Raw genomic sequence first — 16,128 nt, 5'->3', positions numbered from 1 at the left:
CAAAAACAAAACACTAGGGTCCCGCTGTCAAGCCAAGAAAAAATGCCTTGAAAGGAACAGTAAAAACAAAACAAAAACAACTTCAGATTTTATCTCGGCTTGGTGTATTTTCCAATGTGTTGACAAAATGTGGTGCCATCTTCATTTCAGGACTGAGTATAGTTTCGACACATTTAGTTTTACATTTAATTTTTTCACATTTGTAAATTAGGCAATACAATGCAAATGTGTCACTATTGGAATATTTTGTTGGCTCTTCCAACACCGATCGAAGCAAAGAAAGCTTTAAAACACACCAAAAGACTGCATGTGTCTGGGGTTGATCAAAGTGACTGAAGCAGCTGTATTAAAGCAGAAGATCTGTGACAACTTTAACCGATGAACTATTTCACCTGCTTGATTGACGAGATTGAAGAGAAACCCTGGGTATTCTTTATAAAGACATTAGATTAACCAGCTAGAGGCAACCATCCCAGACTACCTGGAGAATTAATCCACCACATCGTAAAGAAAAAGGCAGTGGTGTCTCACTTGGCTTTCAGAAGCCTCTTAAAAAGATTATTATAATGCAGATGGTTTCAATGTGAAGTTGGTAGGTGATGGAACTGCACTGCAGTGAGGATCAACCCTTAAGCCAAGAGAAATTTTGAAAAAGGTGCAAGTCCATCCAATTAGTATTCACCAAAAAAGAAAAGGCCACATTGCTCCAGTTTAAATGAACCCTGATGTATATGTAGTGCATAGGTCCACTTGTGAACACAGCCATGCACACGGTAGCTCTTGTTACACTTGCAATCATCGGACAGTGTGGGTTGCACGGTCAGTCACACACAAACCACATTACGCACAGCCCATCTGTATGGGGCCAGTCTCACAGAGTTTGGATGATGGCACAAACCTCTGCCTCCTCAGCAAGCAGGTAAAGCCATCTGCACTGAAGAGGACCACCGCAAGCGCTGGGAATAAGAAAACGAGGCCCGATGACAAACAACAAGGACAAGGGAGTGTTCATACTGTCACACACCTGACGGCGTGGACCGACGGGGGTGTGTGTCTGATCTCTCAAAAGTGACAGATCAATCACGCTCCAGTAACATCAGCTGATAAAAGACATGTCATCCAACACCACTACATGAAATATCTGATGAAGATGGACACATGCTGTCTAAACGTGTCAATGGTATGCTTCAAAAACCTACTTGTCTGAAAAACAAAAGCACACATGAGAAATTTGAGGCATGATGAACTTGACTCAGAACAAGTTAATTTCACCATTTTAGGATTTTGGTTGCTTGTGGGTGTGCGTCTCATACCGATTACTTTTGTTTTAGCCTACTGGCTTCAAACTGGCACTCTTAAGATACAGAAATGCCTTATTAGGTAAAGTTCTTTTCCAAGAATAATGGGCTGAAAAACCACCTCTCTCTCAAACATGAATAAACCAGGCTAAACCTGCACACACAACAACAGGGTAAGTAGAGTGAACATTATTTGTATCACAAGGTAAAGCAAGACTTTGGTAACTGAAGTGGCGCCAGTGATAGGATGTGATGGTCCCGAAAAATGGAGACGGCTTCGATGCTAGTCCATCGAAAGAGAAAATTTGGATCTGTACGTTGATTGACCCTCTGCAGATGCAATCACATTAAATACACTTGGTATCATTCAAAAGACTGGAGAACACACCATTGCAACAGAAATCTGTATGCTCTCAACAAAAGCCTGTATGCAACCCCCATCATCTTCAGGAGACACCTGTCACACCCAAACACGGAGGATATATGGCAGCTTTTTTAGGAAAAACTACAAACATTGCTCAAACCTGGGCAATTCAGATCAATTTATGAGGGGGAAAGAAAATACAGAGGCTATGGCCTTTAATTCATAAATCTGGTTGTCGACACTTCAAACTGACAAGGCAGTCACTATTTCAAGAAGGTATGTGAATAGGGGAAGTGATTCAATTATTTTTATTTTACTTTGCAACATCCAGCCGAGACAAGACAATGACAAAGACATCAGTGTAAGATGCTGAAACAACAGTAGAGACGATATTTACAAACCCTGTGTGTGCGTGTTTAAAATAACTGGAAGGGGTGGGAGAGGAAGAAATACTAAAAAGAAAAAAAAACAAAAAAATGTAATTGAATAAAAAAAAAAAAGATAATTGATGACAGAAAAAGAAAAAACTAAAATAAATTAACTGTGAAAGGTGAACACACAAATGTAATAAAATTGAATAATAAACAAAATACTATGTACTGTATAGCCCTGGCTTCCAGAGAGAAAGAGGGGCCCAACCGGGCAGGCATCGGAGGATGAGAGGGGCACAGGGCAAACTCCCCCCAGACCTCCCCCACTCCCTATTCCACCTTTTTATTCAAATTTGTTTTACTTTTTATATTTTTTATCAAAAATTTTAATTCATCTCCCTGTCTTTGTCCAGGCCTTCTTGCAAGCTCTGGGCTGCCACCACACCCAATCAGGAGAAGTGATTTAAGTGACAAATTTAAAAGGAGTTTGTACTCTTACAGGGGTATTTTAGTCATCTTTTATTGGTGGCAAATATGATACCCCAATAGAAACTAAACTAAACTTCAATCCAGGGGGTGTCAAATCCATTTTAGTTCAGGGTCACATAGAGCCTGGTTTGATCTCAGTTGGACCATGCCAGCAAATGAAAGCATATCAACTGATAAATACCAATAATATTTCATCTTTTCTTTTGGTTGTACTGCAAGAATATGAGTGGCAAGAAAACATCTACAAAATGTTATAATTTGATCTACTTATACAAAAACCTACTTGCTGTAATAAGATTTTTCTCAAAATAATCTGAAAGTGAACCTCCCACATTGACTCCCTTCTTATTTCACTCATTTGTGATTAAAAAATAAGTCAATGCACATTGGCATCATTCTTAAATCATAAAAACATATTTAACTTTTTAGCTACTGTAATTAAGGTTTTGACTTTACGGTTGAAAGTTGATGTGCTTCCTGTCATAAACCATTCCCAATACATCTGTTTGGCTTTTATCACTGCTATGTTTTTCCAAAACCATTACTCAACTTTACCCTAATAAAGGCTACTGAAATGGTTTACAATCAAGAATATGAGTTAATGGTATACCGCAATACTATCTCATGACTCGTGATTAAAGGTAAACTAAATAAATCAGTAGATTAACATGGCATCTGTTCTGGGACACTAACCAGTGACCTGTGCAGATGTTTGGTAACTCATACTCACAGCCCTCATTAAGTAACCTCCACATCTCTGAATGGCATTTAAATCTGTTATGTCATCACATACACTGTAGGGGCTTGATGGAGAACAACAAAAAATAAATTAAAAAAAATCACATGGACCGTCTTGTTGCCTGAGACATGGTGGAGGCCGAGGGGATTTTCTTTGTAAAGCAAAGAGGCAGTTCAAAAGGAGAGGGCCCATCTGCACACAGGCGCCTGCAGGTCTTTCAGGGGAGCAACTAGTTTGTGCGCTACATCTATTTTTACTCTATGCTGCCGGGGATAAGTCCCCTGACCCTGCAAAGAAACACAAATGTGCTTTTCATTCGCTAAAATGGGCGAAAACAGGGTTGTTGTGCAGAGGCTGCGCAATCACAGCATCTGACTGTGGTGCTGACAAGATAGCACCAGTCTGGGAGACAAAGATTATTTCTTATTTAAAAATATGCTGTTCCACATGGGGTAAATAAAACATTATGATCTGTGGCAAAGAGCAGGTCAGAAATTACTGGAAAGATTGAAGAGGGAGATTAATTGCATTGTCTTGATGACTTTTTATTTCAAGAAAGGGAGTAAATACAAACTTGAAGCCAAACACATTTCAATCCATCAGGGTTAGTGCAGCTTCAGTGCTTCTAACAGAAGAAGCTGGAAAATCCTGGAGAGGGAAAGAGGCTGCCTGAATGAAACGGCGACAAATGTGTTTGTTTGCTGCCTATTGGTAAACAAAAAAGAAAAAGGGGAACTCCCCAACCCCCCACCCAATGAAAAATTAGAATGAATGGGCAAGCAGTCACTTTTCTCATTCCCGCCTTTGTCTGGTTCAAAATAGGCTATGCACATTGCCAAAACGAAACTTTCAGTTTGGAAATGAGATCTTAGGGGAACTTCATGGCCGAATCAATGACCGTATGGCCTGAGGCAGGCGATGTCTCCTAACAGGTGGAATGCCACAGACGCTTCAATGTGACTCAAGTGGTCCCAACACAAGTTTCCTGTAAACGAAGGGGGCCAGAGACTTATGTAGTAACGGAGAAAAGGGGGCTCCAGGGGGGCAGAGTGGGAGGTCCTGGCAGCTTCCTCTGAATAGCAAATGGCATGAAAGATTAGCATTCCAATAGTTCGCTCCATACCAACAGACCCCTCCCTCAGCACTATTCGGAGAAAAACCCTGAAACACTACAAGGAATGGAGAGAGCGCCGTCATGTGAACACGGTTACATTTTGCAATGACTGCGCTGTGCAAGAGTGAAATTAACAAATAAACACATCACCTTAAATCTGTAGTGTTAATAAACTTATTTTTGGGGAATAAAACCAGCGAGCAGGCTAACGTAGTAGCAATGCAGCTATCCAAATATTTATGACAACATGTCCGCTGTTTGGACGTATTTTACGCTCAAAACACCGCAAAGCAACACAGAAACGTGGAGTGTTTGCAAAGCTGTTGTACAGCGAGGCGGTTGCTCTGCAGCCAGGGGTCACAGTTTTAAAATGCCAGCTCGCCGAGGAGAACAGCACTGACAGCGTCATCAAAACAATGAAAAGCAGCTCCTTCACTGTCAACAGGCCATTCAGACCTCGGTGATGCTGCCCCCTACTCCACGCAAAACTCAATGAAAATAGTCCCAATTGTTGGTGCTGATTTGCGAAAGAATTTCACAGGGATTAATAATGTGATTCTGAGGTTTTAAAGATACAAGTTTATTATGAGATGACGACGTCACACAGAAGCCCACATTGTCCAAATTGAACAAAAATAGTTTTTACTGCTTCCTTTTCTGACCTTACACTTACCTCAAGTTGCCTTTTGGGAGCATACATGCATACATTCATTCATTTCATACTTGCCTGTAGAGAGGAATTTATTACAGCCTCATATAAACTCAACAATGATAATAATAATATAAAAGCAAACAGCGCTCTGGCATCGGAATAGTATCGATATCGGCAGATATCCAAATTCTGTTATTGGGATGGGATCGGAAGTGAAAAAATATGGATCGGTGCATCCCTAGTCACTGCACATGAAGCGTTTAACACATTCTGCTGAGCTGTGGCTAAGTTGCGTGATCAGGAGTGAAACAAGAAAGATTAAAAAACCAAGCCTCGCTTGGTTGCGGTGTTAGCAGGTGAATCTCAAATTAATTTGACTCCTGGAATTCGGCAGTGCTTGTTATGACGGTGGACTATTGAAAGTTGTAGCTCAGAACAGTCCTCCCCTTCTCCTTCTTGTGTCCTTGTATCTCACATTTGGCTGCCTTAACTTTTTAATCTCATGCCTTAGGGGTTAATTACCAAGTGTTCCAACTCTGCAGTGCCAAGCTGAAGTTCGTCCCTCCCATCATCATTATCGCTCTTATTCTGTATGTGCTGCACAGCTCATGTGCAATGCATTTCTTTGTCTCAGTACCACTCTGGTGCCAGCGGAAGATACTTCTTTTGTTAGGCACATGGTTTTGTTGCTGAATCAAAAATACTGACTGAGTAAACAAAGCACATGCATACACCCTGAATCACTGCATGTTTTGCCCCTTGTGTCTTTTCTGGGGCAAAGGTGACTCTAAGCTTCTTCTGGGTCAGGTCAGGCAAATAATGAATTCTAACCATTTTAAAGGGGGGGGGGGGGGGGGGTCGAGGTGGAAAATCAATATATTTGTGTTTCAGGCCACATGGGAACTCAGGAAGTCCCAACTCGTCATTGATTAATGTTGAGGGAAGTCCAAAAAAAACAACCTTAATTTAAACTGAAGCCTGTAGTCAATGCACATCATTGTCCTAAAAGCATACAGACCGTCTAGTAACCCGATACAGGCCTATTTTAAAATTGGCTCTAGATTTTTAAAATTAAAAACCAAAACTGGGTACAGGAGAACACATAAGGCTCACAGGAAACAGCACACATCCAGCCTTTGATCAAGAGCTTTGATACGTATAATTCGGTCTCACGTTATCGGGCAGCTTTGAGAAACATGAGATTCAGATCAACACAACTGCAGCTCTGCAAATTAAGCCCTCGCACAGATGGACATCACAATAACACGGGCTTCCATAAGATGTCAACAAAAAATGGCAGCAAGCAGGAGATACAAAAAGACTGGATTATTAAGAGGCTGTAACATGTTCAGATGGCACTCAAAACATTTTTAATCACAGAAAACACAGCTTTTGGCTCTTAATAGTATGCTTTCAAGGTTTAGCCTTCGATAGCATCATATCCCTTGTAACATGTAAACAAGTCTATATAATACCAAGTTGTAATCGTGGTCAAGCAGCAGAAAATATATTGCTCTGGTCAATTTTGGAGTCAATATGTCCAACTTTTTCCAGTTCCTTATTTGTGATCACCTCTAATTTTCAAACAAAGGTCCATCGCCTTTTAAGTGTTGTACAGAGTACAGCGAGTATTAGGGATGCACATGCACACCCACATTTTTTCACTTCCGATCCGAACCAGACACCTGAATTGGGTATCTGCCGATACCGATACCATTCCGACACCAGAACTCTGTTTGCTTTTATACTATTATCATTATTGTTAATTTATGTAATAAACTCCTCTCTATAGGCAAGTATGAAATGTACGAATGTATGCATGTAAAGGCCACCTTACTGTACAACGGCTTTGCAAACATTGAACGTTGCTGTGTTGCTTTGTGGTGGTTTGAGCTTAAAATACGCCCAAACAGCAGACATGTTGTCATGAAAAGTTGAATAGCCTCACTGGCTGTAAACTCTGGAATGGATTTCTTGACTCTTAATCTGCGTCTTAGTGAGACCCGCTGCCGTTCAGGAAATCCATTCCACATTTTGCAGCCAGCGAGCAGAGCAGCTGGCAGGGTAACACTTGTGGAGTCATTTCAGCAGACAGTAAAGCACAGACGTTCATGGTTCGGAAATCTCCACAGGTTGGATCCGAAATTTCCGATCCGTGAATTCCGTTGGTATCTAAACCCGATACCGGATTGGATCGGCCCCATCCCTAATGGGTATTTTGATAACAATATCTGATGCATCCTAAAACTGCCTTGAACAGTTACATTTTTTTTTAATGGCCAATCAGCAAAATATCTGAAAAATTGATGATAAAAACAGTAGTCCTGAATTGAACGCAGGCCTTCGTTACTTGAGAAGCCCTGTTCCCAATCGACAAGCAGGAAGGTCAGTCTTCTGTATGATCTGCGGCCAAAATTGAATGTGTTTTCTATTTTTCAATGGTCTATTTTTTTTTTTAAACAGAAATAACAGTGGTCCTGTGGGACTAAATAGTTGACACATCTCCACCTAATCATACAATATTAGCCCCACTTCAGGATGTCAAATGTGACACCTTTCCTTTCACAACACCATCCGAACAGGGCTGCAGATTATTCATCATGTTTAAGCAACTTTAAGGCAAAACATACAGCAGTAATTAGATGAATCCACAGTGGATGTCAACCTGAAATATAGATATAGGCTATGTAAGCAAAGCAGTTACTGAAAACATGTTTTTAGCATTGTGTTGCTTGAGGTTGTTGCTTGGTTGGTAGAGCAGCCGTCTATTGATCGTAATGAGAGGTTCGATTCCCCATCTCCACATATCAAAGTGTTCTTGAGCAAGACACTGAACTCCAAATTACACAATGGATGGATTGAATAGACTGATGGATTCCATTGGTGTTAACGGGTTAAAAAGAACTACATAGGTGAAATCTATTTACCATTTGCTCTCACGAGTGGCTAAAGAAGTCACTTAGCCGGCCAAACACCTCTTCTACTAGACACCTGAAGCACCCAATACTTTGAATAGTTTCACAGGACTGTCAGCAGAATGCAGATCAACTGGACACCTGTGCAGGTGTATGAGACAGGAAAGGTAACTAGAAACTTTGAAATTCAATCTTTTATAATTCAATGCCAAAGCCACTTGCTCCCAAAAATGTGTTTACAACTTACAGTTCATCTCGTTGCCGTTGCGAGAGCACCATGGTGACGGGGCAGTGTGGGCAGGGCAGGGCCGGGAGGGATCAGGTGGTATAAGGTGATCTTGTGCAGCTGCTGCGCTCTCCTCAGTCAGGAGATGAGCTGTGCTGATCCACGCAACACGGGCGAAGACGACTTGTGTACTCCAATGGCAGGCGGTTGGTTTTGTCCAAACAGCGACTCGGACTGAGAGGAGGGGAACGCAGAAATCTTCCCCTCAACTGCCTGACTGCAGGGACAAGAAAGAGGAGCGCCTGCTGACCAGTCACCAGCCAAGTCTACACTGCATCTGGAGAGAAACAGAAAGTCAACATTAAGTATGCATGACAGGTAACATGAGGAGTGGGGAGGGAAAGGGATGGGTTTACAGTCTAGGGGAGTGATGGACCAAATGGTTATTCCTAATAAAAACCAGTGTGGCTCAGTATAAAACTTTTGAGGAATGAAATTAAAACACCTCTTTTAACAAACTGCTCTTCGCTTTGCTTTCTTTGGATCCACCCATGCTATCTGCCATCGCAATGCTGAGAAGTCATGTCACCCGTCTGGTTGGAGAGCTTTCAAAGAGGTCTGCTCTTGCAGCAAATGCCTCTCCCCCTGTACATACAAGAGCTGACCCACATTCTTCGAGCAACGTACTTCTCCCAGGTTGCCAACAGGAAAGAAAAACAGGACACGGCTGAGCAAGCGCCAGTAACGGCTGGGCTCTTGTCAAATTCCCCTGACCCCATCGTCTCGCTATGATATCAACCAGAGAGCTGACAGGCTCCACTTCTGGGAATTGAAGTCACGTCAGCCATTTGCCTCAATATAAAAATGTATCCTCATCGGTGTGATCATTTTTATCGGGGTGGATTATTGATATGTACAAGGATTTTTTCCCTACTTCTTTATTTGTACCCACAAGAATAAACATCTTGGTCGACTAGGACCAGACTGACTAAATCTGTGTCAGACCCATATACAAAGGCATAAAACAAGTCAAACTATCTCTTTCATAGGACTGCAACAGACCAACACAAATGCAGTAAAACATGCCTTCAGGAAGATGGACAAAAGACAGCACCAGGCAGGAAACTTCCTGCATGGTGCGGTGAAGAAACCAGTCATAGCTGGAAATGTCCCAGGAAGCTCTAATGATGTGGAAAATTCACACATCCCTCAATTCAGCTGATGAAGCAGCAGTGACATTACCATTGGGGATTTTTCCTTTTGCTTTTGTTTGCAGAAAATAAGCAGAGCAATACAGGGACCTTGAAGCCAAAGGATACAAGATCGACTTACATGGCACTCAGAGTTCAGTCTGCTGAATTCATCAAATATTTGTCCATAACGTGTGTGCTCTGGTCGATATATATGGTGTAAAAATGTCACATCAACTGTATAGCTGACACTTTGACTGTGTGGCCTCTATACTAAGCAACCCAGCCTCGCCCAGAACTAACCTCTGGACCCTGATGTCACCACCTGACAGCAGTCCAAATGTCTGCTTACCCCTGGCTGTGTGTATTACGGCATGCTGGAGGTTTCTGGCTGCCGCCCAAAAACTCTACTGTGATTCAGGGTCACAGCTCTACAACAACACAAGGCAAAGGCACCGAAGCTAAAATTGGCTCTTTATAAAACTCCACAACAATCTATCAAAAAAGCAAGCACCATCTACAGCTTTTATCTGTGAAAATTAGGTCACCTACTACAGGATATATTGACACTTCCCTGCATCTCAGCGGCAGCTGCCATCACTGTATGCATCCATTTATGTGAGAGACTCCCCACTCTGAGAATCTCATTTGTGGCTTCAGTATTGAGCAAAATGTTTGCACAATCACATAATCAAGCTAATTGGTTCAGCACAAAATTAAGTGTCTTGATGGGAAGGGATACAGGCTGCAGCCACGGTATAAACCCATCCACTGACGGTTAATACCGTTAATGTGTCTTCCTGCCAGTGAGTCTCCTGTCTTTGTATAGCAGCAGGAAAGGTTTAATACAAAGCCCCTTTAAAGTAATGGCACTGACGTTGAAAGACTATGCCAGATTTTGCCCTATTGCACAAGCAGTGGAAAAAGTCACATTTCTTTTGATTTGAGATGCGAACAGCTCAGATAAGTGCCACATCAGATTTGTGATAACCTATGCCAATTCCATCTTGACCTGTGCACAAAAGCTAGGCAGGGTCCAACAAATGTTTCAAAATTGTGCTCCAGTCTAAAGAATTTCCATTAGAAAAAACATACAACTGAAATAACAAAATGATGCTGGAAAAGAGTCTTAATTTTAGGTGGACATTCAAGGATAGGTGAAACGTATAACCTTAAAGGGACTGCAAACATCACAAAAAACATTAGTTCAAATGTAGCACATCAGAGTGATGGATGATGTTACACCACCAGCTATATAAAGAAGACATGACATGTGTGCGCCAATGTGTCAAGCAGTCACACTTGTGGTGAATGCAGAACGACGAGGAGCACCGGAACCTAAAGTACAGTCTGACAGCTGTGTCAAACAACATATCACCAAAACAGAATATGCGTGCTTATAAAGCTGACACTCATCCCCACACAGCCCGTTCTGACTCAGAGCTTCATGCAAGTGCCATTCCGTTAACATCTTCTTCAGATGCAAAGAATCTCAAGTAGCTGGAATCTGGAAGATTTTCATTTTCTGTTGGTTTCTTCACTTTCGAGCTGGGTTTGACAACATAGAGAGCACTATGAACCAGATGACATGAGAATCAAATGAAAAACATTGTGCATTAGTCAAGGTGGATCTCACATGTGATGCTACAGACCAGCTGAGCACAAACTGCACAAGAGATAAAGGTCTGGAAGAAAAAGTAACTTAACATGGACTGTATCGCTACTACCAACATGCCTCGTGTGGTTTTAAAGTTAACCCAACAAATTCCAATAATATTTTAATCAGTAAGCACCTAGCTATCCATAAACATGGATTATCACTGCAAAGCTGTCATGTGGCATATTTGCTGAGATGTTTGTGTTAATCAAAGCTGATGACAAGTTGCTTCAGTTTTGTGGCCTGACAAAAGGTGATAGCTACACAAACAGTAATTTGCATGCCAGCAGTACATCACCGAATTACACCTGCTGAAAACACATGCATAATTCATTAAGCTATGTAATCAAGTAGGGAAGGGAATAAACCTCTGTCGTCATCCTGCATTGAACCCTTCCTGATTGAACAGATAACTCCAGAAAGCATCACAATTTGAGATGTTGATCTGGACAAAGTGTGATTGAACAGTTCGTAAATAATCTCTAGATTCTGTGAAAGCTCATTCGCAGTAAAACTCTCAGACAGAAGTTATCCAAAGAGCTTTATCATTAACTGATGTTGAAACTGGGTGAACATCTGGCTCAGCAGCCATTACAACCTGCAAAGTGTTTATGCCACTTAGCTGGGCTGGCAACAAACCAAACTTAACAAATTATACAGCAAGCGGCATGAATGTGTTAGTTTATAACTGATAAATAAAACTGCATTAACACGAGCAGAGTAAACAAGAGGACAGGGAAAGCCCATCAATCTCTTCAGAGACGTTGGGAGACATGAAGATGCTTGTTCACCGCTGGTATACTTTAATCTCATCAGGGCTTTTCTTTCCCGCCAACAAGCTTACTGCAGCCCTAAATATAGACCAGAAACCTAAATATAGAGACTCAATTAGTTATTGTTGACATATTAGCAAATTGGAAATATCAAGCCTTTTCATTCCCTGGCAACCAAAATAGAGAAAGTTTTTTTTCACTGGCCTCTTGGCCTGGTTGGCAGCATGAACAGTCATACAGTACAAATTAGTAAATGATTCTCCACAAAAAGATGACCAGAAGACGCAGGTGGCAACACAGAGAAGAGACTAGTCGGCTGAGTGGGAGAGCAAGCTGTCGGGACGGTCAGCCTCTATGCTACTGTTGGCTGTGGAACAGAGCAAGAACCATAGTCGCTGCCCTTCGGCCAGCAACAAACAACCCGTCCCTCTCCTCATTGTCTGTTGACACTAAATAAAAAGGAGGTGGCATAGCTGTACAGTGAGGCTCCTTTTCCAAGAATCCCTCAACTGTATACAAAGCCAGTAAGAAGAGCCCATCAAATCTCAAGACTGATCAGCTAAAAGCAACCCTTGTAAATATCACTTTCTATCATGGTGATGCACAACTACCTTTCCTGTGCATTATTGCAGACAACATTAAATGGAGCCTTGCTATGAGAAAACAGGGATTCAAATGAGCTTGATGAAACTCTGGACTGACTACAGTTGACCTACCATGAAACGAGTTGATTAGATTTATCGAGTCATACAATCGCAAGACCACAAGAAGTTGTGTATTTTTATGGCAGCTGCACTTATCATAGTACTTAATGTGCTGTGTGTTCACTGAATGCTGACCTTTGAAACAGCCAACATCGTAGCCTCTCTAACGTTTGAAAAAGCTGAAAAACTAGCCTCATTATCACATTTCAAGTTTTAAGCACGTATTTATAAAAGACAATAGTTTGTTTCTTTAACTTTTACATGTCTTCCATTTATTCATCAGAGTTTCTTTTCAACAATGAGTATTTGAGTAATGCTTAATATTGTTATATAATAGTATGACGCGAGTTATGTCAGAGTCATGAATGTTATCAGTGCAATCGCAGACAAAGAAATGGCTCAGTTGGCTTTTTTTAAAATAGAAACTGAGTTTTCATTTAAATTATATTGTAACATATCTTTTACATAATTTAGAATCAAATCAATTTTATATAGTATTTGTGGAGTACTTCAAAGTTGAATTGCAATGTTCTTTTAATGCAGCAGAAAGGTTTTGAGGCGATTTGGGAGGATATTCTGTAGCACTAATGTTGACTTACAATCAAGGTGATCACCTCTAACCAAGACTTAGATTACAAGATATGGTCAAAATGTTGTACTTAGTGTATTGAATATCGTCATCCCTTACCACTAACGCTTAGCTCTCAATGCTAGCCATGCTAAGGAGTAAATACCATCACTCTTGCCTCATCAACTTCACCAACAGTTTACATTGATCATAAATTTATACACAGGAGGACATAATCGTGTGTTTGACCCTGCATGAAGGTAATCGGACCACAGGGCTTTTAATGTGTAAATATTACAGAAAGTTCTAGGATTGAGTTGACAAATTGTGCAACTTTTATTACTTGGTCATGTGGCACTTGATTCTGATGGCATTTATTTCCAGAGATTTCAAAAACAATGCTCCCATATCATCAAATTCCAGACTGTTTAAATACTAAGCAGCCTATATTACAAATAATGAAAATATTAACATAGGCTTAAAACTGACAAACCCTTTCATTATGCACAGTTATTTCACGGATGAATGACAATGTGGTTAATCATTCATCCGAGACTTTTACAGGATTACACCTTAGTCTAGTTAATAATATAAAGTTCAGGCACACTTCATGCCAAGGCTTACTGGTCATTGAAACAATGAGAGTGAAGTCTAGTAATAACTTAAGAATAACATATTGTTTGTCTAAAGAAAGCCATCCTTCATCCTGCTTTGAAAAACTCCAGAAGAGAAGATATAAGCGCTCTTGCGGGCTCTGTGCTTGAGGCAAGATATTATTTGAAAAATAATTCACAAAAAAGTCACAACTAAATTATAGCTATCAAAGTAGCCACAACTCCATTTTGCTCAATTAGATTAATTTCAACAAAGACAGAAACTCTTGTACCTCAGATAAAAGCCACGACAAGTATTTTTCTTGAGGTTCCGAAGTTGAAGAGGAATAAACAATGTCACCAATATTCAAGTGCACATGTTGATCGAGTGCAGTCTGGTCTGTGCAGGCGTGGCAGGGGAAAGTCAACCGGTTAACAATCCTGGTTCAGTAGGCTGCATTAGACCCGACACCAAGACAAGGCTGGGTCAAACATACGAGGCGCCATCATTAGAGTATATAATTAGAAAAAGAAAAACTAAGATAAATCCCTCGATCGCGATTATCCGCAAAACATATCAGACTCCGGGAATGTCGCCGAGAGGGACATCATTACAAACACTTCGTCTCCGACGTGCTCCACCCTGATTTTCAAACACACTGAGGCGTAGAGAGACAAGGAGGACGGATCAACAGCATCGTTAGAGCAAGCAACCGCAGCACATGCAAAACAATAAACGATGACGATTTCTTCAAGAACTTGAAGGGTAAAAAACTAAGTTGACGTTTTTCCAGGACATGCCAACACTTTATACAGCAAGCGACGGGAAACTGCAGCAAACCGTGTAAACAGTAACATGTTACACGTATTAACGAGACGATGTTACACCACTTTAAGCGTCGTGTGAACAAGACGTGCAGAAATAACGTCGTGGTTTTATTCTAAGCTTTCAAAACAAGGTTAGACAGCAGCGACACACGGTGCTAATTAACAGTCACCGGCAACAACACGGGTCAGACCTTGAACGAAGCTGTAAATCACGTCTATATGAGCAACTTCATAATAGACAGGGACAGGACTGGCTGTACAAACCGTGTTGATAAACCTGAAGGAAACCAGAGCGAGTGTTTTAACGAAGTTTCCTCCAGGTTATCGATAGCCAAAGTTAGCGAAGTTAGCTGGCCCGGCGGTGCTGTCAGAAAGTTAGCTCCACTTTAGCATTAGCTCTCCTCTCGAACAATAACAACACACGGGAAGCGACAGTGAACTTGTACCAAACCGAGCCACTGTAATGTCTGTGACAACACTTCTGAGCGGCCACGGTAATCTCCACTGACAGCCTACCTGCTGCTGCTGCTCCGCTCCAAGCGGCCTGGCCGCCATTTTGAGAGCAAAGGGAGGTGCACAAATTACAGCCACATCGTCATTTTTGCCCTCCTAAACGTTCCCCTCCGCTTCGACCCAGGTCGACGTTAAACGTGACGGAGAGGCTGAACTCACCGTATTGTTCGTGCCCGTGGATTTCCCGTAGCCGTCTCCGCACGCTGACACGACCTGACAGGGCGTGATGTGGAGGTGAAGTGAGCGTCTTCTCCGCTCCTGCTGCTGCCGCTGCTTGTTTCTTCTTCTCCGCCTCACTCCCCTTCAAGCGGGAACGCGCACGGAGCTCGCGTTCACGGGCTGCCGGGGGCGCGCACGCCGTTTGTCAGGAAAAAAAAAAAGTTTATTTCTTTAACTCTTACATGTCTTCCATTTAGTCATCAGAGTTTTTGAGCAACTTTTGTAATTCATTCGACACATTCATTTATCTAATAAGTTGTCTTGACAACTCGGAATGGGACAAATGGGAAAATATAACTTTCCCCATTTGATAACTTTCTATATTCCAAACTACACACATTAATATTTCCAAAATGATTGGAAGAATGTCTGTTATCAAACAGAAAACATCAGGTATTGAAAACATTTCTGAAATCACATTCCAAGGTTAGCTTTTTCATGAAATGTTAAAATGTCTTTTTTTTTCAGCATCTGATGTCATCTGTTTTCAAATTGAAATAAAATACGTGTTTATTATCATTAGTAACCATTGCATCGTGTTTTTATGTAATGCAATACACCAATGTTTTTTTAATATGGAGTTTGTGAGAACATGAATATTACTATTTAGACACCCCAAATATACAAACCATAAGTTGGGTGTCTTTCGTTTCAGATTTTTCATTTAAATCATTCTTCGATACACAAAGATTATATATTTAACTTATTTAAGAACCAAAACAAAACAGACTGTAAACTATAAATTCAACCTAATATGACAAAAGATTTTTCATGAAAAAGAAGTTTATTCATAAACTTCTCAATCAATGTTGGCTAAAGCCCGTCACATCTTAGCCAGTGCCATTTGTATTCCATGGCTCTTGTGCTTGTAATAACATCACTTTCAATTATTTCTGCTATCTGATGCTCAGTTCC

The 16,128-nt window shown here is 41.1% G+C and overlaps 1 protein-coding gene across 1 annotated transcript in view; it reads right to left on the bottom strand.

Moving 5' to 3' along the window:
* The window catches only part of LOC308107234 (lissencephaly-1 homolog), a 32,714-nt gene extending 17,399 nt beyond the window's left edge, over nt 1-15,315 (bottom strand). The window contains exons 1-2 of the mRNA XM_080459455.1: nt 15,154-15,315; nt 8,190-8,505 (exon numbers count right to left, since the gene is read on the bottom strand). Of these exons, the coding sequence (XP_080315581.1) occupies nt 8,190-8,221 (32 nt within the window). The 5' untranslated portion in view covers nt 8,222-8,505; nt 15,154-15,315. The remainder of the gene's footprint in view (nt 1-8,189; nt 8,506-15,153) is intronic.
* Between the last annotated feature and the right edge of the window lie 813 nt (nt 15,316-16,128).

This window comes from Lipophrys pholis (assembly GCF_963383615.2).
Source record: "Lipophrys pholis genome assembly, chromosome: 3".
In the NCBI taxonomy this organism is placed as follows: domain Eukaryota; kingdom Metazoa; phylum Chordata; class Actinopteri; order Blenniiformes; family Blenniidae; genus Lipophrys; species Lipophrys pholis.
The sequence above is the reverse complement of the archived record's forward strand: the minus strand, read 5'-3'. Positions and strand labels throughout refer to the sequence as shown.